We start from the raw sequence: 26,745 nt of genomic DNA, 5'->3' as shown, positions 1-26,745 counted from the left end.
GATTGCAGTTTTCTGATCCCGTAACACAATTTATTTAAAATATTTATAGAACTTGCTTCTCATCCATTCCCTTGGGAGTTGCTCCTGCTTACAGGCTCTCAAGGAAATCCCTGTCCAGCTCAGCTACCAAGATAGTGATGAGGTCACCCTTTTGAGTCCTTCTCATTCATACCGAGTCCCATTCATAAAATGATCCCCATTTCCGCTCCGTAATGCTAGGGCAGCTCTATGCAACCGTCTCTATGGAAATGGAGGTCTGTGAGGCGCAAGCGTCTTCCTTAGGTCTTGATGGCTGTGTCACGAGACTTGTAGGCCACCCCGCGGCTCTTCAGCTCTCGCACAATTCCTGTAGCAAAGAAAAACAAAACGTTTGTAAGGGGAGGGAAGGAGGGATGAGTGCTGCTGTTAGCCTGTTGCGTGAACAAGAAACAGTTACTTCCAAAGCTTGCCACACTAAGCTCTCGCACTGGTCCAGGATAGCAGTGTGGGCAAGCCAGCACTATGCTGGGTCAGACTAAAAGGTCCCCCTAGTCTAGCACTGTTTCCAGCAGCAGCTCGCCAGCTGGGGAGGGGCCGTGGCTCAGTGGTAGAGCATCCGCTTGGCAGGCAGAAGGTCCCAAGTTCAACCCCTGGCATCTCTAGTTAAAGGGACTAGGCAAGTAGGTGATGTGAAAGACCCCTGCCTGAGACCCTGGAGAGCCAATGCCAGTCTGAGTTGACAATGCTGACTTTGATGGACCAAGTGTCTGATTCAGTGGAAGGCAGCTTCAGGTGTTCAGGTGCCTCCTGGAAGTCCACGAGCGTGGCAAGAAAGCAACAGCCCTCAGCGGATGATTTCCTTCGGCACAAGGTGTCCAGTGGGCTGCTGCCTATGAATAGTGAAGTCCCACTGAAGTATAATGGCTAATAGCCATTGCCAGACCTGTCCCTCCTCCATGAATTCAACACAACCCCTTTTACGGCCATCTAAGGCCATGGCTATCTTGTGCCATAAAATTCTGTATTTTGTTGATCATTGCTACATGTGCTTCCTTTTCCTAAATTGTCATACTGCTTCCCTGCACCCTAAAATACACCCACACTCTACCCTTTCAGGAGTTATACCCCAGCCTTGCCCTGGATCTGTAGCAAATTGGGCCCTGAATGTCCAAGGCCTCTGCTTGTTTATTTGACAGCCAGGCAAGATTTCCCACTCCCTGGCCCTTCCAAAGACAGCCACACAGAATACCTTGGGGCAGACGGCCAGTCACAGACACTGCGTAGACGCCAGGCTTGAAGTTACCTGAGAAGGGAGGACATTTTGAGTTACGGCTGTGAAGCAGGGAGCAACATAACTAGACGGATTGGGTTTTGAAAAGGGCAATCCAGCCATCCGACCCAGCCATGAAGCACCAGAGGCAATCTAACTCACAGGGATGCTGTTATGATAAACGAGAAGCTAAACTTCTTAGAAACAAAAAAAGGCTGCAGAAATGAATAAAGGCAGATAGCCCCCCACACTGAATGGTGTGAAACAGACACAAAGAGGCTGTTTCAAATGCAAACATGAAGCCAAAGATGTAAAAATCAACTCTAAGGTTTAGCAAATACAGGTTGAGTATTGATTATCCAAAATGCTTGGGACCAGAAGTGTTTCAGATTTTTTAATATTTGCATATACATAATGAGGTATCTTAGGGATGGGACCCAAGTCTAAACACAAAATTCATTTATGTTTTATATATGCCTTCTACACATACAGTAAGGTAAAGATCCCCTGTGCAAGCACTGGGTCATTCCTGACCCATGGGGTGACGTCACATCCCGATTTTCAAAGGCAGACTTTGTTTGCGGGGTGGTTTGCCAGTGCCTTCCCCAGTCGTCTTCCCTTTACCCCCAGCAAGCTGGGTACTCATTTCACCGACCTCGGAAGGATGGAAGGCTGAGTCAACCTTGAGCCAACTACCTGAAACCGACTTCCGTCGGGATAGAACTCAGGTCGTGAGCAGAGCTTTTGACTGCAGTACTGCAGCTTAACACTCTGCGCCACGGGGCTCCTTCTACACATAGCCTGAAGGTAATTTTATACAATATTTTAAATAATTTTGTGCATGTGGGGCATTGTGGGGAACCTGCCATTGGGGCAACCAGCTGGCACACGTGCCATTTCATTACCTTTTGTGGGTGCTGAAAAAGTTTTGGATTTTGGATGTCAGATTTTTGAATAAGGGATATTCAGCTTGTCTCTATTAACACAGCATTTCAACAATCACAAGTCCTGCATATGACAAAACGTGCTCAGAAATATGACAGTGTGCATGCATATATACAAACATCTGAGTCCGTGTGTTTCCGTGAAATTTACAAGGAAGTTATGCAGTCACAGGAGCAAGGTGAGCAAGCTGTGAATGCTGAATAAACCTTTTTGATAAAGCAGAAGGAAGACTTGCCACCGAGGAGAGGAACTGCAGAATACTTTCCCAGACAACTACTGAGGCATCCAGAACCGGCCACGATGCCACAAGTTAATACAACCCCTTTGCTCACAAGGGCAAGTGATATGTATTAGGAAAGGCTTGGCTTCCTTCTTAAGAGAACTTCCCAAATAGATAGATAAAAATGGATCCTGAACATAAATTAAAGAGGGGAGGGGACTTACTGATTCGCTGCCATTTGGAGACCCAGCTGTCCTCGGGGCTCATCATCGCAATGATGCTGCAGGAGGACAAAGGACATTCAGGAATGAACATGGGAAATGGTGAATGCGCCCCGATAGTGGCATAATGGTTAGCACTCATGGCTGGAATAAGGACAGTAATCAGTAAATCCTGCCCTTTAGGTCCAGCACTAGCAAAAGACACAAGACCCCTGACTGCGCACTGTAATGCAGACTACGCCAAATATGCTAATGGCCAAGTTGCTCCGGGCACACTTACCCATCGAAGGATGAGCTGGTGCAGTCGTAAACCATCTCACGGTTCCCTTTCATCTGTAGGTAAGAGTCGCAGTTATCACAGCCATCAAACTCAAACTGGTCGATGGTCTGGAGAAGAGGAAGGCAGTGAAGAAGATCAGAAAAGGGAACCAAAATGATAATTAGTTTCTGCTCCCTGCCCATACAGCACAGCAACTGAAAGAAAGAAGACAGCCAAGGAGCAGCCAATCCTATCCCTGCCACACACAACAACTTGAACTGGGCCTGTTCAAAAGTGATAGTTAGTTCTGTTCCTCTCAAAAGGAACTAACCCACTTAATCACACAAGTGTGAAACCAACCCATGGCTTGCACAAGGCTCTCTCTCAGCTCACCATATGCAATGTAAAGCAGATCTTTTAATAAGGGCATTTGAGGGTGGATAGTGGCAGGGTTTATTATTAGTTATTTTATAAGTAACTATTCAATCCTAAGCCTACAGTCTCCTATGACAATAACAATACTAGAAAAACTGTAATTAACATTCCCTGGGTCAAAAATACTTAGTCATATCTTCACTAACTTATATCTTATTTAACAGTAACATCAAAAATGCATGCAACCTAAATGTAAGTCAATATCGTAATTTTAACCCCTTCCTCTGGCTTTCCAATAATTTATAAACAGTCTCCATCTTTACACAAATAAACTCTAAGAATCTGCTTGGTTTTTACAAACAAATTCTGTACCAGCCGTTCCTTAGTCACACTTCTGTAATATCTTTGTTTACATCTTTTCCCTCCTGAAATCAACCAGGCCATTACTATAATGTACCTAACTAACCATGTTTCTAACCTATGCTTTTCCTATTTGGCCAAACAAAATTAACATTTATTTTACATGATACATTGCTCCGCCCAGTCACAATTAAGATATCACTAATCTTTCTGCCAAAAAGGCTTCACAACAGGGCAGCTCCACCACACCTGGTGATAATGTGCAGCTACTGCATTATCATTGTTTTGAAGTCTATTCTGACACTCTTGGTCTCATGGTAGGAGAAAACAGGATTGGAAACATTTTAAATGAATAAATACTTCGAAAGTAGCTCAGGGCAGGAATTCCCCATCCTCATAAGTACATAAGAAAGGCCATGCTGGATCAGACCCAGGCCCATCAAGTCCAGCAGTCTGTTCGCACAGGAGCCAACCAGGTGCCTCTAGGAAGCCCCCAAACAAGATGACTGCAGCAGCGCCATCCTGCCTGCGTTCCACCGCACCCAAAATAATAGGCATGCTCCTCTGATTCTGGGCAGAACAGGTAGGCATCATGACTAGTATTCATTTTTACTAGCAGCCATGGATAACCCTCTCCTCCGTGAACATGTCCACTCCCCTCTTAAAGCCTTCCAAGTTGGCAGCCATAAGAAAAGCCCTGCTGGATCAGACCAAGGCCCATCAAGTCCAGCAGTCTGTTCACACAGTGGCCAACCAGATGCCTCTAGGAAGCCCACAAACAAGAAAGCTGCAGTAGCATTGTCCTGCCTGTGTTCCACAGCACCTAATATAATGGGCATGCTCCTCTGATGCTGGAGGGAATAGGTATGCATTGTGACTACTATCCATTTTTACTAGTAGCCATGGATAGCCATCCTCCATGAACATGTCCACTCCCCTCTTAGAACCTTCCAAGTTGGCAGCCATAAGAAGAGCCATACTGGATCAGACCAAGGCCCATCAGGTCCATCAGTCTATTCACACAGTGGCCAACCAGGTGCCTCTACGAAGCCCCCAAACAAGATGACTGCCTAGGTTCCACAGCACCTAATATAATAGGTGTGCTCCTCTGATCCTGGAGAGAATAGGTTTACATCATGACTAGTATCCATTTTGACTAGTAGCCATGAATACGTCCACTCCCCTCTTAAAGCCCAAGCCAGCAGCAATCACCACATCCTGGGGCAGGGAGTTTCCCCAATTTAACTATGCATTAAGTTTCTTTTTTTTATATAACATTTTTTATTGTTTTTTATATTACAGAAGTTTCCATCATTCATTAAGATAACTATATGATATAAAAATATTTCTGTTCTATACAACTAATTAATTCAAATATTTACGTTGACTTCCCCTCTCTCCTCCTCCATCTTTTTGATAACTTTATTGTCAACTTTGCATTTAATTTCTAATTCAATACTTCATATATAAATCGGATTACAATTCTTAAAATCTAAATCATTAATATTTCTACCTTAATCAATTGAATTAGAGCAAAACATAACCTTCAATACTTCCCAATTTAAATTCATTTTGACAATACGTTGTCCATGCCGCCCATTCTCCCACAAATTCTGTATTCTCCTTTTGATTTACTAACGCCGTAAGTGTAGCCATTTCTGCTAGTTCCAACGTTTTATTTATGCGTTAAGTTTCGCCCTAACAACCACCCTGCAAGATAGTCGCAGCCTCAGAAAGACAGAAGCACTGAGCCTCTCAGGAGTCGGGCGCCTCTTCCATCTCCTCTCGTTGAAGCTCGCTCAACAGCCAGCGCGGTGCCAGACGCTGTACAAACAGGCCCGCCTCGGCCCGTCAGCCACCCTTCCTCCCCTACCTTGACAAGGGAGCAAAGCAAGCAGGCCCGCAAGTGCCGCAGGTCTTTGGGCACGGTCTCCAACGCCATGGCGATCGCGCACCGGCGACACACGACGAGGAGAAAACGCTGCTTTTAAAATAATAATAAAAAAAAAACCCAAAACAACCACCACCACCCTTCCCCTAACGATCACTTCCGGTTCCTTCCCCTGCGACCCAGATTACATCCGGTTCAAAAGCAGCCGCTCGGCCCTTCGCGCCCCTTGCGTCGCTCGCTTCTTCCGCGCTCGTTCGAGCGCCCCGCGCTCAACGCGCATGCGCGCGCCTTCTGGCTCGTGTAGGCCTGCCGGGCGATAAAAGGAGCCTGTTGCCTAGCAACGGCGTGGGATTGTCTGGCGCGGGGGTGTTGCAGGCTCCGCCTCTCCGCAGTTGTTGTTTTTTGGGGGTGGGGGGTTATAATGGGAGTACTTCGCGCCCCCCCCCAAAAAAGAATGAAATCTGGATTAACCTCAGGGTTAAACCGTCGCTTTCCTTCATCAAAAAGCAACGACAACAAAAAGATGGGTCTAAAAAACAAATCAGCGGGTTATAGATCAAATCAAGACTGAACTGACCCTAGAAGCTAAAATGACTAAACTGGGACTGTCGTATTTTGGTCATGTCATGAGACGACAAGAGTCACTGGAAAAGACAGTCATGCTAGGAAAAGTGGAGAGCAGCAGGAAAAGAGGAAGACCCAACAAGAGATGGACTGACTCAATAAAGGAAGCCACAGCCCTCAATTTGCAACATCTGAGCAAGGCTGTCAAAGATAGGACATTTTGGAGGACTTTCATTCATAGGGTCGCCATGAGTTGGAAGCGACTTGATGGCACTTACACACACACAGCAAAAAAAAAAAAATTGGGGGAAAGTGGAAGACCCAACAAGAGATGGATGGACTCAATAAAGGAAGCCACAGCCTTCAATTTGCAAGATCTGAGCAAGGCTGTCAAAGATAGGACATTTTGGAGGACTTTCATTCATAGGGTCGCCATGAGTTGGAAGCCACTTGAAGGCACTTAACACACATAACACACACACAAATTGGGGGAAGACATTTCCAGAATTTAAAAATTATGTTAAACCATTTAAACTTCTTTTTTCTTCTTTTAAACTTCTTTTGTTTTTCTTTTAAAACAAACATCCCCGTTGGTTCAAATTTATACTTTAAAGATCGATTGATAATTGGGGGAGGGGGGGTCCATATGTTTAAATTCTATTTTTATGTCCAAAAGGTTAAAATTGAAACAAAATAGTCGATTCTTCACAATGCAATATGAGTTTCTTCCTGCCCCACCACTGCAGCACTGCAAAGAATCCTGGGATACCCCTCTTGCCCTGTGGGCAACAAAACCATTTGGGGTCAGCCTAGCCTTGGAAGCATTGCAAATCGGAGACTGGCTTTTGGAGGTCGAGCTAAGGTGTTATGTCACTGAGTTAAGATTTGACCATTTGAAATGTTCTGAGCAGATGGTAAACGTATTTGGAATCTTAATCGTTGTGATAATGGTGTGGTGTGAAATGAAATCCTAGTCCTCCCTCAGTAGTAACACTTAACTCCCATTTTATCCTTCCCATTTATTTTTAAAAAAATATCTTCCAGGTTCAAGATGAGAAGGGTCAATCCATCCATTCTTCTGATAAGTAGTCGGCCCACCATAAAGCAAAGGCACATGAGGCTGGGTTTTTGAGTGAACGGTAGCAGCAATAGAGACCAATCCATGTGGTACGATAAGAGGGAAAGGTCTTGTGTGCAAACCTCATTGAGATGGGGAGGGGTGTGTCTATGTAACACTAATAGCAGCCTAATCGTCCAGCCTAGCCTGATCTTGTCCAAGCTTGGAAGCTAAGCTGGTGAGCCATGGTCAGTACTTGGATGGGAGACCACCAAGGATAACTGGGGTTGCTATGCAGAGGAAAGCTATGGCAAACCACCTCTGCTCATCTCTTGCCTTGAAAACCCATGGTAGTGGGGCTGCCAGGAGTTGGTTGCGACTTCATGGCACATCGTAATAATAATAATAATAACTACATAATAATGACATAATAATAATTGCATAATAATATTATTATTACTACATAAGTATTATTATGTAACTCTCCTCCTGCCTTCGAAACCATAAAAAGAGAAGAGACTAGCAACAGGTTGGGGGCGTTCATAGCACTGAAACCCAGGCATCTGGAGAAGGAAACTCCTGTCAATTCTGCCCCACCCCCTAAACCCTAACCCAGCTCCCCTTGACTCCTTTCTCACCTTACCAGCCAATGTACAGAGATTAAAAATAATTTATTTCTGATGAATGAGGAAGAAGCATCTCTTGAGCCTGGGCAGCCAATAACTTTGTACAGAAAACAAAACAGCCACCTTTACACATGGATAAATATATTAGCAAAATAAATAGGTTTTTGAGCATGTGCTCACATTCGGACAATCTCCGTCTCTCAGATATAAATATAGTTTTGCATATGTATATACATAAAGATTATTCTCTTTTTTTTTTAGTTTTCCTTTTTTTTTTTTTGGTTTACAAAAGTACCTAAGTGCCGCCAAAGTAGACTCAGGAAATAAAAAGTACAAAAATAAAATCCTTGTTCACATTTCAAAGGGTTGTCAGGAAGAAGGAGCAGAGAGAGAGAGAGAGAGAGAGAGAGAGAGAGAGAGAGAGAGAGGCACCAGTTGAAGGCATTTGATGGAAAGATGCCAAAGGAAGCAGAGCTGTTACTCATACATTAACATTCAAGCCTTTGACCAAAATGGTTTGCTTGTTGGTCACAAATGTTGCCATTTGGAATAATTTTGGTTGGAACGTAAGTGAATGCATTTGGGGTACTTGGTTCTTGATCCAAGCGCCTTCATTTTCTCCTCTTTTAGTATGAGTTTGTCTGTTTGGACTCCAAGGGAAACAAAGCTGACGCCAGACTCACGCTGTACATTTTCTTTTGAGAGATGATTTTTAAAAAATTGTACTGAGCTCTGCTTTTTTATATTGGCACATATCCCCCTCCTGAAATATTTTCCAGTGCTAGAACTCTGAAAGAAATCAGAACAAGGACATCCTTGCTCTAAATCCCACGCCATTCAACAGATACTACCAGCAGAGCAGAAACTGAAGACACCGTTCCCCGCAGAACCCCTCTACGAAGGCATTGGTTGCACCACGGAAAACATGCCCCATAATTCTAATGCATCCCTTATCTTTGAAATGTCTATCTGGCCACTCTTTTCTCGTCCCGTAACCAAGAGGGCTGGAAGCTTCTGCCAAAATCCATTCAAGGCTTCGTCCCAAGATGTGATGCTTTGACATCTGTCTACTGGAACTGGAAGTACTCCACAGGACTGGGTTCAAAAAGGGCTAGGGCAGTTCTTGTGAAACTGGTCAAAGGCGTGCTTTCTATGTATCTGCAGTTTCAGAATAAGCCGCCACCTAGGAAACCTCATGCCGCACACGATAATGCGCTTTGGGCCAGTACACGCAGTCCATTTCCCCACAATGTTAGCCTGAATAAGGACTGCACGTAGACAGCAGCTATTTTTTATGTCAGCAAATACTTTTTTCCAGCTGCCGCAATCACAGGAATACCAGCAGTTCTCACATATGGTCCAGTTCTTACTGTTTCCCCAGGTTGCTCTGTAATGTCCAAAAGGTCAGGCAGGGGGTATGAGATGTCTAAATTCCAGAGGTGGTCCTAATTCTCACATCTAAGCCTTGCATTATTAAGATATATCTTCGGTCACTCATGGAACGCTTTCTCTGCTTTTTTAAAACATGTACGTGTGTCGGAGTGGGGGAAGAAAACCCTGGGAGCCAGCGTGGTGTAGTGGTTAAGAGTGGCGGACTCTAATCTGGAGAGCTGGGTTTGATTCCCCACTCTTCCACATGAAGCCTGCTGGGTGATTTTGGGCTAGTCACAGTTCTCTCAGAACTCTCTCAGTCCCACCTACCTCACAAGATGTCTGTTATGGGGAGGGGAAGGGAAGGCGATTGTAAGCCAGTTTGAGTCTCCTTAAAAAGGTAGAGAAAACTGGGGTATAAAAACCAACTCTTCTTCTTCAGACTGCTTTTGATTTTCTTTTAATCTGATGCTTGCTCACATGCTTAAGTTGGATCTTTACCTCCTGATTATAGCCCTAAGAAAACTGCATATTTAGGGTTGGATCCAGACTAAATTTGCCATCTACAGAATGGAAACTTTCCGCCCCTTCCTTCTAATGGCTGCCCTCCATGAAATGCTGCTCTTCGGAGATCGGAAACTGTGACGAACAACATGACAGGGTTTGTGGCGGGGGGTGGGGATCAGTCGAAATTGATAATTTTGTTCAGAATCCAGCCCTCCCTTTTTTCACAAGAAACTTTCACCGGTGGGATTAAAGTCCCTGCAATTCTTCAGTGATTAATATTCATTATAGGATCCCCGTGGCGCAGAGCGGTATACTGCAGTCGAAGCTCTGCTCACAACCTAAATTCAATCCTGAGTCGGTTTCAGGTCGCCGGCTCAAGGTTGACTCAGCCTTCCATCCTTCCTAGGTTGGTAAAATGAGTACTTGTCTTGTAGACCACTAGGGAAGGCAATAGCAAACCACCCCATAAATATAGTCTGCCTAGTAAATGTCGTGATGTGACATCATCCCATGGGTCAGTAATGACCCGGTGCTTGCCCAGGTGACTACCTTAACTATGTTCATATTCATTATATATAGGATGAAATTGAAGCCATAGCTACACTACCAGTTTATGAGCATTCTATTGCTATGACTTTCTCCTTCCCAGGGTATCCTGAGAAGACAATTTGGTAAGGGGACTGAGAATTCTGTTCAAAAGCCCAAGCTTCCTCCCCTAACAGACCCACAACCCCCAGGATGACAAAAGAGAACTCAGCATAGACCCATCTGTCCACATGACCTCAACTACACAGGTCATATCTTGTCTACTTTTAGTGGCAGTTTCTCCCAAACTTCTCCTTTAGTGGTCAGGGATACAAGGAACAGCCAGAAGCAGTGCTAGGGTTGACATGACGTTGCGAAGGGAGGAGAAATGGGCTGGCCCGGACGCACTGCATTTCTACCCCTTCTGGAAAAGTTGAACAGTGTTGCTCCTTCCTCCAGGAACAAGAGTAGCAAGCCCCTTGCACCCCAAAAACTGGAACCACCTTCAAGACAACGACTCCTGACAACTGGCAAACAATACTGGCAGCTTGTGTTTGGCACACGAATTACGGGCTGGGCAGGCTGGAAGAGCTCAACGCAGCCATGATGTAACGGCAAGTTTGTGAGGATGAGGCAGGGGTCGACCGGACAGGGTACTTCTTAAGACTGCCTGCCGCCCCATTGGAACAGGATTCATCGATAACTTGCAAGAAAGTCCTTTCTCGTGGGATTTCCAAAGGGCATGAGTCTCTCTCCTGGTCCCAAAGTTCGCTTCCTGTTAAACCGAATGTTCGTATATATCTGGGACAGCCTCTTTCGATCCTGCAATTAGAAGAAGGACAGTTGGTTTTTATAGGCTGACTTTCTCTACCACTTTAGGGAGACTCAAACCAGCTTGCAATCACCTTCCCTTCCCCGCCCCACAACAGACACCCTGTGAGGTAGGTGAGGCTGAGAGAGTGTGACTTGCTCAAGGTCACCCAGCTGGCTCCGTGTGTAGGAGTGGGGAAACAAATCCAGTTCACCAGATTAGCCTCGACCACTCATGTGGAGGAGTGGGGAATCAAACCCGGTTCTCCAGATCAGAGTCCACTGCTCCAAACCACCGTTCTTAACCACTACACCACTACACTCCTTAGAAAAGTAAAGTGAGCAGCCAGGTTTCTATATGAACAGAGGTTTCCGCAATGAGAAGCCATCCTCATCTTTTATAGATCATGTATAAATAGAGTTGCCATGCCCCTCTTTGCCACCGGTGGGAGGTTTTGGGGTCAGAGCCTGAGGAGGGTGGGGTTGAGGAGGGGAGGGACTTCAATGCCATAGAGTCCAATTGCCAAAGCGCCCATTTTCTCCAGGTGAATTGATCTCTATCGGCTGGAGATCAACTGTAGTAACAGGAGATCTCCAACTAGTACCTGGAGGTTGGAAACCCTATGGATAAAACTGCAATGGGGTCATGTTGTCTGCCTTGCAGTTGCCCTGGCGAGGAACCTGACTTTTGTACAATAATGGAGCTATATTATAGAGAATCAAAAAAACAAATCAATGGGTTATAGATCAAATCAATCCTGAACTGACCCTAGAAGCTAAAATAACTAAACGGAGGCTATCGAATTTTGGTCACATTATGAGAAGACGAGTCACTGGAAAAGACAGTCATGCTAGGAAAAGTTGAGGGCAGCAGGAAAAGAGGAAGACCCAACAAGAGATGGATGGACTCAATAAAGGAAGCCACAGCCTTTAGTTTGCAAGATCTGAGCAAGGCTGTCAAAGATAGGACATTTTGGAGGACTTTCATTCATAGGGTCACCATGAGTCGGAAGCGACTTGAAGGCACTTAACACACACACACACACACACATTATAGAGAATAATATTGTTCTCGCTTTAAGAATGGAAAACTGAAGTTGTCGTGACTTGACCAAAGCCAGTCAGTGGGTCTGTACAGAGGTCGGAGCTGAAATCTGATCTCTCAGATCCAAGGCCAACTTTCAATCCACCAGAACCCACATCTATAATTTATATTTAGAGTGAAAGTCCCACTCAATGGCTGCTTTAGATGTTTTTCTGCCCAGTATATCCCAGGAGAAATTTCTTTCCAACTTCAATTAATTTGAGCCACTTCCTGTGTAACAATTGTGTCTCTACTGCAGTTGAACACACATGAACACATGAGGCTGCCTTATATTGAATCAGACCCTGGGTCCATCAAAGTCGGTATTGTCTACTCAGACCAGCAGCAGCTCTCCAGGGTCTCAGGCAGGGGTCTTTCACATCACCTACTCGCCTAGTCCCTTTAACTGGAGATGCCGGGGATCGAACCTGGGACCTTCTGCATGCCAAGCAGATGTCTGCCACTGGAGCAACAGCCCCTTCCCATTGGGCCACATCTTCTTGTAAACATTTGAACGGAATTTGCAAGTTTGAAACCATGCAGTTAGTATGGACCCTGGTGCCAGCTTTCAAATGCACAAATGCTCTGATGTGCTCTGAACAGATCGGAGATGTTCCGCCAGGCCTATGGTTGAGGGCGGCAACGGTATTACATCTTGCCTCCCTACCCATTTACCCCTTATTGCTTTCGTCCCCTTTACCTTTAGCCCTTCTGTCCTCCCTTTTTCCTGGTTGTGTTTTCCTGTCCCTATATCAGTCTGTCTACATCCTTTCTTTTCCCGCACAGATTGCAGTGACATCAACGGTAGGCACCGATACACACCCATCCTCTTTTATGACATCCTTCCGAGGTGAAGTGCTTAGGTGCCATCTGTATAGGCTTATTAAAGTGCTGTTTTTAGATTGGTCAGATCAGGGGTGTCAAACATACGGCCCACGGGCCAAATCCGGCCCCTCGAGAGCTCTTATCCGGCCCACAAGCCAGCCGAGGCAGCCACCACTACCCTGCTCCTGATCTGGGTTGGCGAGCCCACTGCAAGCTCGCCAGCTGAGGCACCACCCCCCCGTCTCGATCTGAGCTGGCGAGCCCACTGCAGCCTCACTAGCTGAGGCAGCCACCCCCACCCCCAGTATTGATCCAGGATGGTGAGTCTGCTGTGGGCTCTCTGAGGCAGCCCCCACCATTACGAGATGTCAATTATCAAAGACTGTTAAAAAAAAAAGAAAATACTGTAAGAGTGTAATAGTTTTAAGCATGTTTGTATTTTCAAGTAAAAATAATATCATTAATTGGCTTTGCCTGTGTCTTATATAAAATTTGTCTCGCCGGTATCTAGCATTAAATGTTGTGGTACACATGGCCCTGCCCGACCAAGTAACATTTATGTCATATCTGGCCCTCATAACAAATGGGTTTGATACACCTGGGTTAAAAGGTAAAGGTAGTCCCCTGTGCAAATGTTATTACTGACCCATAGGGTGACGTCGCATCCCGACGTTTACTAGGCAGACTATGTTTACGGGGTGGTTTGCCAGTGCCTTCCCCAGTCGTCTACACTTTACCCCCAAGCAAGCTAGGTACTCATTTGACCAACCTCAGGAAGGCTGAGTCAACCTTGAGCCAGCTACCTGAAACTGACGTCCGTCGCGATCGAACTCAGATTGTGAGTAGAGCTTGGACTGCAGTACTGCAGCTTAACACACTGCGCCACGGGGTTCTATACCCCGGGTTACATTGTTTTAATTTGTATTTTGTATTTATGTGTATAATCAATTATTGTAAGCCGCCCTGCGCCCAGTTCACCAGGGGAGGGTGGTGTATAAACGAAAATAGTAATAATAATAATCATCATCTTACAGAAAAGACGTGAGCAATGGTGAATGGGAAATGTGTTTTTGCTGTAGAATGACACATACCTGAGATCAAGAACATGAAGCATAACTAAGCCAAATCTCTGAATCTTTTCGAAAGAGCTAATGCACTATAAAACCACTAACGGTTCTTGGTACGGATATGCCCCCAAGCCTCCCCCAAAGTCTACACCATGCGCACACGTGACCAGAGGAAGCCATAAAGATTCACATTAGATTGTCAATGGACCCTAGCAGCTGAGGCTTACCCTGATGGTGTTGTGGAATTTGGCAGCTGAGGTAAAAACTGAGATGGTTCCTTGCGGTGTTGGTCCCCGAACCTTCCGCCAGAAGCGTAGATCCGCAGTCCTGTTCCCCCGTCCTGTTCCCCTGCTCCTGAGGCTCGCCACCGGAATGTGGAGCGAAGCTCTTTGAAACCTGCTGACAACCTGGAAAACGATGTGCGGAGGAACTGCTGGCCACTAGAGGCTGAATCTTTGAGGGGCAGCCGTTCTCAGAGCCGGGGCCACAGCGAGTGGGAGCGCCGCAGTCTGGGGGCACGCTGGGATTCTCTGGCAAAGGGGACTGGGAGGAGACAAGCGGGTGTTTCCATTTCCTCCTGCCGGGATGAAGCTGCAAGCAGGGTTGCTGAGAGGTCTGCGGCCCGCCGGCTCCTGCTTGCCCGCCGGCCGCTGCAGCGAAGTCCAACCTGTCGGGCAAAGAGGGCATGTGTCCTTGAGGCAAACAAGAAGGCTGCCCGAGCAGAGTCGCCTCCTGGGAGTCTGAGCCGCTCTCTGGCAGGCGTACCGTCTCAGTTCTTTTGTGCGCCTGGGCGCTAAGCAACCCGACCTTGGCCCTGGGGTATTTGGCCTTGCGTTGAACGGGCTCGTGGCTCGGCCTGCCCCTCAGACAGTCCGGGGGGCTCCGTCCATAATGGTGGTGCCTGTGATGGTGGTGGTGGTAGTGGACATGGTTACTGGCCAGCTGCTCCCTGCCCTCCCCCGCCGTGTCCGCCAACTGGGGCCTGGGCCGCGGGTCCCTCCAAGAAGGAGGCAGCTCCTGCCCATTCTCCATGGCCGGCGTCTCCGTACCGCAGAAGGCGAAAGGGTCGTAATCGCTGCTCAAGGAGCTGCGGAAAGTGGAGCAGCTGCCATGGATGGCCTGAAGGCTGACATCAGTGCAATTCAACATGGAGTCGCTGGACGAGCCGTGGCAAGGACCCGAACTGGTGTCGCTGCCGGGGCCGTCGGGAAGGTACCCGCTGGGCTCCGTGAGGTAACTCTCCCCTGAGCCACTGCTGTGGTGATGATGCCTCCCATGGCGGATCCCTCTGTGGGGAGGAACGGCACGATTGAGCCTGTCGGAGAGGGGAGGCCTCAGCCCTCCTCGGCAGGGGGGCTGGCGTTGAAGCAGGCAGGGCCTGTGAGGGGCAGGGGCCTGCTCACACAGCAGAGCCTCGTGGGGTTGGGAAACCAATAGTCTTTGGGCGAGAGGTGACTGGTGAGCGCACCAAGGCTCCGAGCCCGTCGGCCCGTAGCGCAGGTAATGCATCGTCCCGAAACCTGACTGGGAAAGACGTGGGGAGTGGAAGAAAGGGTGTTCGTGACAGTTCCTGGGGGGCACCGGGGGTAGAGTCTGTGGGAAGTGGTACAAGGCACGCCCCGGGTGTTGCCGGAAGAAACGGGGCCTTTGCCCAGGCCCTGGCTGACGGACGTCCTCTCGGGAACGCAGGGGTAAAGCAGAGGGATCTTGATCTAGAAAAAAGGAAGAACCCGCTTTGATCAGAGACCCATTAATACTATTCCATGAATATAGTTTCAGGTGAGTATCTGTGTTAGTCTGTAGCAGCAGAAAGAAAAACAAACAAACAAAAATGAGTCCAGTAGCACCTTAGAGACTGACAAAATTTTCCAGGGTATAAGCTTTCGTCAGTCAAAGTTCACTTTGTCAGTCAATCCAAGGTCCGACCTAGACAAGACGTTGTCCGCAAGTTGGGTCAGGGTTCTTCTGACATGACTTGCCTCCCCTACAGTCAGGCGGCAGCTACAAGGAACTTATTTCCCCAAGCACTGCAGGGCCCAATTCAGCTTGGGAACGTGGTATGGGGTGAAGGACGCAGAGGTCTCTTTCCTCCACACACACACTATGGTCCTCATCTGAATTGGTCAGTTCCCCTGGAGAAAGTGGCCATTTTGGCGGGTGGGCTGTGTGGAATTATACCCTGCTGAGGTCCCTCCCCTCCCCAAACCCCTCCCTCCCCAGGCTCCACCCCTCAGTTCTTCAGGTATTTCCCAACCCAGAGCTGGCAACCCTACCTCAGCTGGCAACCCTGAGGCCCAATGGAGAGCCAAGTGCCGTTGCCCACTGGGCCCATGGCAGGCCATCTCCCAGCCTCTCCTCAAAAAAGCTCCTGGGGAAAACAAAATGACAGTCATAAAGGCTGCCCTTCCTGCTGCCCCATTCTTACCCATAGGGCTGCCAGGTCCCCCCTCTCCATTAGCGGGAGTCTTTTTGGGGGCAGAGCCTGAGGAGGGTGGGGTTTGGGGAGGGGAGGGACTTCAATGCCATAGAGTCCAATTGCCAAAATGGCCATTTTCTCCAGGTAAACCAATCTCTATTGGCTGGAGATCAGTTGTAATAACAGGAGCTCTCCAGCTTGGAAGACTTGGAAGCTTGAAAAAATCGTTCTGAAATGGGAATTTTACCGGAAGCCCATTGCATCTTTATTATTCCGTTGCTTTTGTAATACTAAACGCTTTGCGTTTATTATACATTGTGATAATTGACCTGTTGGTCTTGTACCCATTTTTTGTCAACTGTGGTTGTTTACCTCATGGTTGTTTCAATACACTTTGTTAGCAATTTCTCATTTGAGTATTTATGTGCCTTAGTTTGGCTTTTTGTTTTTGTGCTACTTTGTTTGAATTCAACCTCCTATTTAGCACTTGTAGCTTCTCTTGATTAATTACCTGGAGGTTGGCAACCCTACTTACCCATGATGTTGAACATGCACAGAGGACACGTTTGGTGCTGCTGGAGCCAGGGATCGACGCACCACCGATGGAACTCATGGAAGCAGGTGATGATCCGCAGTTCCTGGAAGGAAAGGCAAGATGGTGGGAGGTGGTGGGGCGGATTCAAGCGTGACAGATGCGGGACGGTTCCAATTTTATTTCTTTATTGACTGATTTATTTATACACCACTTTTCTTCCCAATGGGGACTCCAAGCGGTTTACAACATTTCCCCCCATCCTCCGTTATACCCTCACAACCCCATGAAGTAGGTGAGTCTGACAGAGACAGTGACCGGGTCAAGGCGGTGCATTCTCCCCTCTTCCGTGTTATCTCCACAATAACCCTGCGAGGTAGGCCAGACTGAGAGATGGGTTGTTTTTGCATGGGTACTTTCACTCATGTTCGCCCCTGGTCTGTCTCAGTTGTTCCTTGGAGTTATGCATGAGTTTTCCACCATTAGAAATAACCTTGCGGCCAGCCCGCACAAATACTGGGACTTCCTGTTCCTCTATTAACCTAATTCTTTGATCTCTCCTGAGATCATCCCGGGTGAAATCACCATGCAAAAAGCAAAGCGCAGGACACGAAAGCTTGAGGGAGTGACGTTTCTCTCACAGAAAGCACTACAGCCAATTACAAAGCAGTGTGTCAAGGGGCGGGGATTCAAATGCTTCCTGCTTCCTGGGAGTTCTTTCTGAGCAGAAGAAAGGGTTTAAAAAAACAAGGCTTGGGTCCCCCCCCTGTTTCTTTTAGAGAGCTCTGTTTTTTTAAATGTTTTTTTTTTCATGGCACTTGGGTTTCCTCCAGGCGGGGATTTTTCTCGCACGGTAAGCACTACAGCCAATTACAAAGCAGCGTTTCAAGGGGCAGGGAGTCAAATGCCACTGACGGGAGGTTTTTGGGATGGAGCCTGAGGAGGGTGGGGTTTGGGGAGGGACTTCAATGCCATAGAGTCCAATTGCCAAAGTGGCCATTTTCTCCAGGGGAACTGATCTCTATTGGCTGGAGATCAGTTGCAATAGCAGGAGATCTCCAGCTAGAACCTGGAGGTTGGCAACCCTGGTATGCACACATCAGGTTTTAACTGTAGTCGCTTTTCAAAAGGTGCGTATATGCAGGTGATATTTCCCCTCCCCAGGTGAACTGGTTCTGCTTTCTGATTTAAGGAGGCTCGGACATGGAGGAACCAAATCGAAAGGGATTCGTGCTTGGAGCGGGTGAACCGCCAGGATCTGACTCCTACTAAATTGTCTGTCTGCACACGTGCTTGGCCTAGCCAAAGGAAGCCACTAGGTGGGGTTTCTCCGCAGGCAGAAATGCCGAAACCAGTTTGTCACTGATGGAGATCCGGGCCTCCTGTTCCCCCCACCACCACTCCGATGCAATCAGATGGGAGAGCTCACAAGGAGCCCGCAGGCCAATCCGGCATGGTCCTTCATTGCAAGCAGAAGGCATGCTTACCTGGCCCTCACTGAACTCCTCCAGGCAGATGGCGCAGACCGGGGCAGAGCTGCAGGTGCTGGCAGAATCCCCCGTGGGGGCTTGCCGACAGCGGGCATGATACCTCCGGGTGGCCAACCGGTTGATTGCTCGCAGGGTCTCTTCCTGTACATTAGTCTGCGGAAAGGCGGGAAAGTTAAAGGGCCTACAGTGGAGGCAGGGAAGGGGCTGTGGCTCAGTGGTAGAGCATCTGCTTGGCATGCAGAAGGTCCCAGGTTCGATCTCCGGCATCTCCAGTTAAAGGGACTAGGCAGGTAGGTGATGTGAAAGACCCCTGCCTGAGACCCTGGAGGGCCGCTGCCAGTCTGAGTAGACAATACCGACTTTGATGGACCGTGGGTTCAGTTCAGTTCAGTTTATTTACAGTCATTTGACCAGCAAGTATCACTACAAAATTTAAAATTTTAAAACCCTTACTGAGGACTTCCGTATCTTACTGGCTACATAACAGAACTTTGCCACTGAATAAGAGATAAAAGCATCTTTATCTTCTAATTAAAATTTAACAATAAAATCATCCGAATGGCTAACATTTCTAGACAACACAGGTAAAACCAGCTTATTTCTAACCTCCCGATAAAATTTACAGTGTAATAAAATATGTATAATTGACTCAACTGAATTAAAATTACAGGGACATAATCTGTCCTCTACAGGTATATGCTGAAATCTCCCCCTGATGAGGACCTTGATCACATTATATCTCTCCCCTTTTAGCATATAAATCTAATGCCTCTGTCTCTGACATAATGCCTTTTTTTACTAAGTGACAGGGATCCCAAGGCTACATTGTCAGTGGCGAGATTTATTTCAGTCCTTATACCCCTCAAACATTAGATTTACGCTGCTCAAGATCAGTGGATCAAGGAGCTTCTAAGGAAAGGAAAGGAAATCTCCCGCTGAGCATAGCTGACGGAAAGGCGTTAAATTGGGCTCTTGAAAAGGCCCGTCAAAAACTAGAGAATGTAATGGATGTTAAATAAGGATCACTGGACAAACCTTCCCAGCTCTTTAATGATTTATAATGTCTCAGGAGAAAAGTCAACTCATTTTGAAATTTGTGGGTCTGATTCAGTATAAGGCAGCTTCATGTGTTCAGTTGTTGCCAGGCTGCACGGCTGACTTCAGGGCCCGTGGATTTTGCATTTCCTTCAGCACACCAGGGTTGGAAGAAGCAGCCGGCCAACCCTTGCCTAGTTGCTGCTAGTATTTGGAACAGCCCACCCTTCGTCGTCCCATCCCGTCTCACATTGTGCCCAGAATGCCAGGATTTATGCAAAAATTAGTATCTCAGGCTGCTTCCGCATGTCCGGCATCTTTTGAGAACTTCCACACGACTCCATACTCTTTCCAAGTAGGGGAGTGGACTCAGTGGTAGAACATCTGCTTGGCATGCAGAAGGGCCCCGGTTCAATCCCCTGGCATCTCCAGTGAAAAGGACCAGGCAACAGGGGATGTGAAAGACCTCTGCCTGAGACCCCCAGAGAGCCGCTGCCAGTCTGAGTAGACAATACTGACTGATGGGCTAAAGGTCTGATTCAATAGAAGACAGCCTCATGCATTCATAATCACTTTCCCAGGGTTTTCCCCAGGGACTGTGGCTCAGTGGCCAAGCATCTGCTCGGCATGCAGAAGGGAGGGGCTGTGGCTCAGTGGTAGAGCATCTGCTTGGCATGCAGAAGGTCCCAGGTTCAATCCCCGGCATCTCCAGTTAAAGGGAATAGGCAAGTAGGTGATGTGAAAGACCTCTGCCGTCGGAGAAGGGAAGTTAAAGTGACCGGGAGCAAGCTGGCAGTGATGCAGGGCCTGCTTGGCTGCGACGGCACTGGCACTGTCCAGGAGGAGCCACTCTCACGCTGCTCCCATTGCTCATGGCTACTGGGACTGTCCCTATGAGCTGATGGTTAAGGCTTATGGTTCAGGCTAGCAATAGTTCTCCCTATAAATACTGGCCTCCCTAGTTTTTCTCCCCTCCCCCACTGCTGAGCCCTTCCCCCCATTCTGGGGGGGGGGATGGTTAGCTCCATCAAGCCGCAGACAGCTATTTCTGTGATTTTAGCGTCATCGGGGGAGTATTATTCCCCCTATTTATTGAACCGATTGGGTTATTTTTAAAATGTATTTAAATTATACTTTAATGCTTTATTGATTTTATTATTCTGGATTTCTGTCATATAGAGAAGGGCTGTCATATAGAGGAGGGTGCCGAGTTGTTTTCTGCTGCTCCAGAAGGTCGGACCAGAACCAACGGGTTGAAATTAAATCAAAAGGGTTTCCGTCTAGACATTAGGAAGAACTTTCTAACTGTTCGAGCAGTTTCTTAGTGGAACAGGCTTCCTCGGGAGGTGGTGGGCAGTGGAGATTTTTAAGCAGAGGCTAGATGGCCACCTGTCGGCAATGCTGATGCTTTGACCTTAAGCCGATGATGAGAGTTAGGGCATCTTGGCCATCTTCTGGGCATGGAGTAGGGGTCACTGAGGTTGTGTGGGGGAGGTAGTTGTGAATTTCCTGCACTGTGCAGGGGGTTGGACTAGATGACTCTGGTGGTCCCTTCCAACTTTAAGATTCTATGGTTTTGAAAGCTGCCCTGAGCCCGGCCTTTGGGCTGGAGAGGGTGGGGTAAAAATGAAATAAAATAAATACAAATAAAATAAATTAATGGGCCAGTCTGCCGCTGGAACTATCGATGTAAGGAAGGGCTACTGAGATGAGGCCGAGGCCGTATGGAACTGAAGGGTCCTCTGATAATTTCCTACCTGAACATTGCTCGGCTTGCACCAAGAGCGCACGATGAAGATCGAAACAATGACCATGACGGTGCTCACCACAGTGAGGAGTATCCAGACATCATAGTTCGGCTGTTGGAGAGAGACAAGAGGTTAGGAGACAAAAAAATGCTTGAAGCCGCCGTTTTTTGGGGGGGGAGGGGACGTCCCCCATCTGGGACGACATAGTTCTGACCCAGTTTTTTTTGCGTTCCTTTCATTACATTGTAGGACTTTGTTCATTATTAATCACAGGTGGGATTTAGCAACAAGCTGAGCAGAAAAAGACAAAGCCGAGATATATTTTTTGTTTAGACACCAGAAGGAGGGAAACACAGCTCAGCAATATTCAAATGGCAAAGGAGGAGGAAAAGGAAGGTTACATTTAGGTAGAATAGCTAGGGCCATTTATGCAGGGCAGTTTCCCCATGGTCACCCCCGTCAACTGCTTGGGGGCTTCCTTTTGATAACGCATGCCTTTCCCGACCGTCAGAGGTCGCCTTGTGCTCCCCTTGCGTTTCCACGGGCCAGAACCAACGGGTTGAAATTAAATCAAAAGAGTTTCCGTCTAGACATTAGGAAGAATTTTCTAATAGTTAGAGCAGTTCCTCAGTGGGACAGGCTACCTCGGGAGGTGGTAAGCCTGGAGGTTTTGAAGAAGAGATTAGATGGCCATCTGTCAGCAATGCTGATTCTATGACATTAGGCAGATGATGAGAGGGAGGGCATCTTGGCCATCTTCTGGGCATGGAGTAGGGGTCACTGGGAGTGTGTGTGTGGGGGGGAGGAAGTTTGGAATTTCCTGCATTGTGCAGGGGGTTGAACTTAGGGTTGCCATGTCCCTCTTCGCTATCGGTGGGAGGTTTTGGGGCAGAGCCTGAGGAGGGTGGGGTTTGGGGAGGGGAGGGACTTCAATGCCATAGAGTCCAATTGCCAAAGCAGCCATTTTCTCCAGGTGAACTGATCTCTCTCGTCTGGAGATCAGTTGTAATAGCGGGAGATCTCCAGCTACTACCTCGAGGTCGTAGTCAAAAGCAGGCTATTAGTGCTACTGGAAAGTTTTGGCAATTCAAAATAAAAGCACCAGCAAAATTACACACATAGGTAACAATAAAGCCCTAGTTGAAGTAGATGACCCTGGTGGTCCCTTCCAACTCTATGATCCTATTATTTACAGGTATAAATAGTAGACAAACCAAAACTTGGAGGATATCAACAGAAAATGGAAAAGATGGAGGAGGGAAAAAACACCTATGAAGAGTAACTTGAACAAAAAAAAAGTTTGTTTCCTAGGGTAGCAAAGTCAGTCTGCAGTAGACCAGCTAGATTTGAGTCTAAGTAAAGTAAAGGTCCCCTGTGCAAGCACCGGGTCACTCCTGACGCATGGAGTGACGTCACATCTTGACGTTTACTAGGCAGACTTTATTTATGGGGTGGTTTGCCAGTGCCTTCCCCAGTCATCTTCCCTTTACCCCCGACCTCGGAAGGATGGAAGGCGGAGTCAACCTTGAGCCGGCTACCTGAAAACAACTTCCATCGGGATTGAACTCAGGTCGTGAGCAGAGCTTAGACTGAAGTACTGCAGCTTACCACTCTGCACCACGGGGCTCATTTGAGTCTAGTAGAACCTTAAAGACCAACGAGGTTTTTGGGGTATGAGTTTTTGAGAGTCAAAGTGCTGATGAGGGGAACTTTGACTCTCGAAAGCTCATCCCCCCCGCCCCAAATCTTGTTGGTCTCTAAGATGCTACTGGACTCAAATCTAGTTGTAGAAAATGTACACTGAGACAGGATCATCCTCGAGAAAGAACAGGGCAAATGGTTCAGTGAGCAAAAGAACAACTGAAAGTCCATTTTAAAAAAGACAGAGCAAAATAAGAATGGGGTGATTTTAGCTTTAAGAAGATCCTGGGAGATCCAAGCGAGCACAATTTCTGTCGTGAAACAGGTGAAAGGCAGTTTGATAAGAATCTAAGAATTAGATGTCAGGACCTTAAGTCTGCCAGAGGGCCTGACGCTTAAAGCAAGACGGAAGGAGAGGAAGGGGGTGATAATGAGAGGGTAGAACCATTTTCAAAATAACTGCAGAATCGCCCATTTAAATTAGGGTTGCCATCATCCAGGAGGTGGCTGGAGATCTCCCGCTATGACAACTGATCTCCAAGTGATAGAGATCAGTTCCCCTGGAGAAAATGGCCGTTTCGGCCATTGGACTCTATGGCATTGAAGTCCCTCCCCTCTCCAAACCCCCCCTCCTCAGGCTCCACTCCCAAAATCTCCAGGCTATTTTCAACCCAGAGCTGGCAACCCTCGTTTAAATAGAGAAGGAAAGGGGCCAGCAGAAAGGGAGAGATTAAAGGCATCAGTAAGCCCATGAAGCAAGAGATGAAAAGCCAAGCGGAAACTGGATCCAGAGCACAAGTCAAAGCATTAAAGAACTTTATCAAAGAGGCTCCGCTACATGTTCTGTTTTATTTAAAAAAAAAAACATTTTCTTTCTTTGTAAATGCAGCCTACCCTCCCAGATTGTTTACCGAGAAGGAGAATGGCATGAAGAGAGAGAGCTGCTAACCCTTTCCTCCCCTGCTGTTTTCTCACTGACAAAGGATCCCCCCCCCCCACTGCTTTTAGCCCCTTTGGAGAAAACTTAGACATGTATTTTCTCCCCCAGCTAGGGTTGCCAACCTCCAGGTAGTGCAAACACAAGCAATGGATTGGCCTGCTCTAAGGGGAAGTCTAGCAAAATAACAGCAGAAATGGCTCACAAATCACAATATAGCAAGTTATACTTCCAGAGTCTATTGACTGCAAACTAATGTGATCATACAGGTAACATACAAAACATACAATTCATCAATTTTGTGCAAATGTATGCATCAGTCAACTACCATTGGTACAATTGGTATATTCCCAAACATCATATGCTGGGATTATTATGTCCAAATCCATACACACAGTTCCTTGAGACAGACGGGTGAGTAATTCCCGATCTCCACATAGTGTAATCCATGGTGCAGGACTTCAACAATGGACGAAAACGTGGTTTATGAACCCATCGAAAGGACAGGGATCCGGTATTCATCCTGTTTCGGAAATATCTTCTTTGGGGTTCACTACCAAGAATGATCATTTACATCAATGTATCAGGAATATACACAATTATATAAAGGAAGAGATCATGCAACAAACAATACATATTATATATGTATCTCCCAAACCCTTTGATGGAGTCATAAACCACATTTTCATCCATTGTTGAAGTCCTGCACTGTGGATTACACTCGGTGGAGATCGGGAATTACTCACCCGTCTGTCTCAAGGAGCTGTGTGTATGGATTTGGACACAATCCCAGCATATGATGTTTGGGAATATATTAATTGTACTAATTGTAGTTGACTGATGTATACATTTGCACAAAATTGATGAATTGTATGTTTTGTTTGTTACCTGTATGATCACATTAGTTTGCAGTCAATAGACTTTGGAAGTATAACTTGCTATACTGTGATTTGTGAGCCATTTCCGCTGTTATTTTGCTAAACCTCCAGGTCGTAGCAGGAGATCTCCTGCTATTACAACTGATCTCCAGCCGAAAGAGATCAGTTCACCTGGAGGAAATGGCCGCTTTGGCAATTGGACTCTGTAGCATTGAAGTTCCTCCCCTTCCCAAACCTCGCCCTCCTCAGGCTCCGCCCCAAAAACCTCCTGCCGGTGGAGAAGAGGGACCTGGCAACCCTATGTCTAGCGTTCCCTGAGTGACCCCTCTTTCCTGCCCTAGTGCTGTGTTTTTATATATGTATTTCACTTTTGGTTGTAGTTGGTTTTATGATGTGTTTAATAATGTTCTGCTTTTAATTGTTAGTAGCCCTGACTGAGCAGAAAGGCGGAGATACATAAATAAGAAAATGTATCCCAGGTCAGGGATAGAAATGCACTGATCTTCACAAGTGTTTTGGCAACACATTGAGACTCTGGGCTAAACACTCACCCAAGCTGGCATCTCCTTCACCTCAATCTTCACATGGGCTTCTCGGTTATTGTTAACCACCCCCATCAGCAGCTCGGCATCATGGCCCCAGATGAGAACCACGGGGTGACTGAGCCCTCTGGGTTCCTTCAGCTGTGGAGAGACATAAGAACATAAGAAAAGCCCTGCTGGATCAGACCAAGGCCCATCAAGTCCAGCAGTCCGTTCACACAGTGGCCAACCAGGTGCCTCTAAGAAGCCCCCAAACAAGACAACTGCAGCAGCACCATCCTGCCTGTGTTTCACAGCACCCAATATAATAGGCATGCTCCTCTGATCCTGGAGAGAATAGATATGCATCATTACTGGTATCCATTTTTACTAGTAGCCATGAATACCCCTCTCCTCCATTAACATGTCTACTCCCCTCTTAAAGCCTTCCACGTTGGCAGCCATCACCACATCCTGGGGCAGGGAGTTCCACAATTTAACTATGCGTTGTGTGAAGAAATACTTCCTTTAATCTGTTTTGAATCTCTCACTCCAGCTTCAGAAGATGACCCCACGCTCTAGTATTATGAGAGAGGGAGAAAAGCTTCTCCCTGTCCACTCTCTCCAGACCATACGTAATTTTATAGACCTCTATCATGTCTCCCCTTAACTGACTTCTTTCTGAGCTAAACAGCCCTGAGCGTTTTAACCGCTCCTCATAGGGCAGTTGCTCTAGCACTCTATTTTGGTTGCTCTTTTCTGCACCTTCTCAAGCTCTGCAATATCCTTTTTTAAGTGTGGTGAGACAACCTCAGAAGCAGAATGTGCCATTGGAGGCTAGGGAATTATTCTGATCAGCGACTTCATTGATAGCTCGCCTTTCTCACCAAGACACAAGGCGGGTTACAAAATCTGAAAAAGCAACTCAAGTCCGACAGCAAGGGTCTCAATAAACAAGGCCTAGGGGTGCAGAGACTGGAAAACAAAGCAAATGAAAGAGTTGGGTATGAGGGACAAGAGGTTTTCTGGAATCAGTTTCAACTGGGCCTTGGCTCCTCCCCTGCAAGAAGGGCAATAGAATAGCATTTCAATGTGAATCCACTGAGGACCTGGGTTGATGTCCCTTCCGCCACGGTGTTACCCCATGCAGTTTCTCATAGCCACTGACAGACACCTGCAAAAATGGCTTAGTTGTGACGGTGCGACGAGGACTGTGTAGCGCTTTTTGTCCCTGATGGCCCCAAATCCTTTGGGTAGTTGAGGCAGAGATCCAAATGGGACACCCTCCCTATGAACTGAAATGGGATGCATCCCGTCAGGATGTTCTCCGGGTCCTTGAAACCAACGCCTCTGAGCGCGCACAAGGCACCTTCCTCCCCCTACAGAGGCATCGCAACTATTTTTGTATTTAAAAAGTCTAAGGGTGGTTTATGAATAGCCAAGACCTGTGTCATATAGCATATTTTAGATAGCGAGAGTCCACATAAACCCAAAGCAAAGGCCTGTTATCATAAAACATATTTTAGATAGCTAGAGTCCATGTAAACCCAAAGCAGATATCCAGTCTCCACAACCAATATCACCATTGCTA

General features: G+C 47.0%; 2 protein-coding genes across 2 annotated transcripts in view; both read right to left on the bottom strand.

The window, feature by feature from the left end:
- Positions 1-245: 245 nt before the first annotated feature.
- Positions 246-5,585, bottom strand: SUPT4H1 (SPT4 homolog, DSIF elongation factor subunit). The gene is made up of 5 exons (XM_056865455.1): positions 5,503-5,585; positions 2,916-3,022; positions 2,639-2,694; positions 1,229-1,282; positions 246-346 (listed from the first exon to the last, which is right to left on the bottom strand). Exons 1-5 carry the CDS (start codon positions 5,569-5,571, stop codon positions 279-281), a joined length of 354 nt encoding a protein of 117 aa, XP_056721433.1. The 5' UTR covers positions 5,572-5,585; the 3' UTR covers positions 246-278.
- Positions 5,586-5,704: 119 nt separating this feature from the next.
- The window catches only part of RNF43 (ring finger protein 43), a 64,175-nt gene continuing 43,134 nt past the window's right edge, over positions 5,705-26,745 (bottom strand). Inside the window, exons 4-9 of the mRNA XM_056865581.1 lie at positions 25,185-25,316; positions 21,187-21,288; positions 18,392-18,547; positions 16,908-17,010; positions 14,184-15,668; positions 5,705-5,826 (exon numbers count right to left, since the gene is read on the bottom strand). Of these exons, the coding sequence (XP_056721559.1) occupies positions 5,705-5,826; positions 14,184-15,668; positions 16,908-17,010; positions 18,392-18,547; positions 21,187-21,288; positions 25,185-25,316 (2,100 nt within the window). The remainder of the gene's footprint in view (positions 5,827-14,183; positions 15,669-16,907; positions 17,011-18,391; positions 18,548-21,186; positions 21,289-25,184; positions 25,317-26,745) is intronic.

Source organism: Euleptes europaea, chromosome 19 (assembly GCF_029931775.1).
Source record: "Euleptes europaea isolate rEulEur1 chromosome 19, rEulEur1.hap1, whole genome shotgun sequence".
Classification (NCBI taxonomy): domain Eukaryota; kingdom Metazoa; phylum Chordata; class Lepidosauria; order Squamata; family Sphaerodactylidae; genus Euleptes; species Euleptes europaea.
The sequence above is the reverse complement of the archived record's forward strand: the minus strand, read 5'-3'. Positions and strand labels throughout refer to the sequence as shown.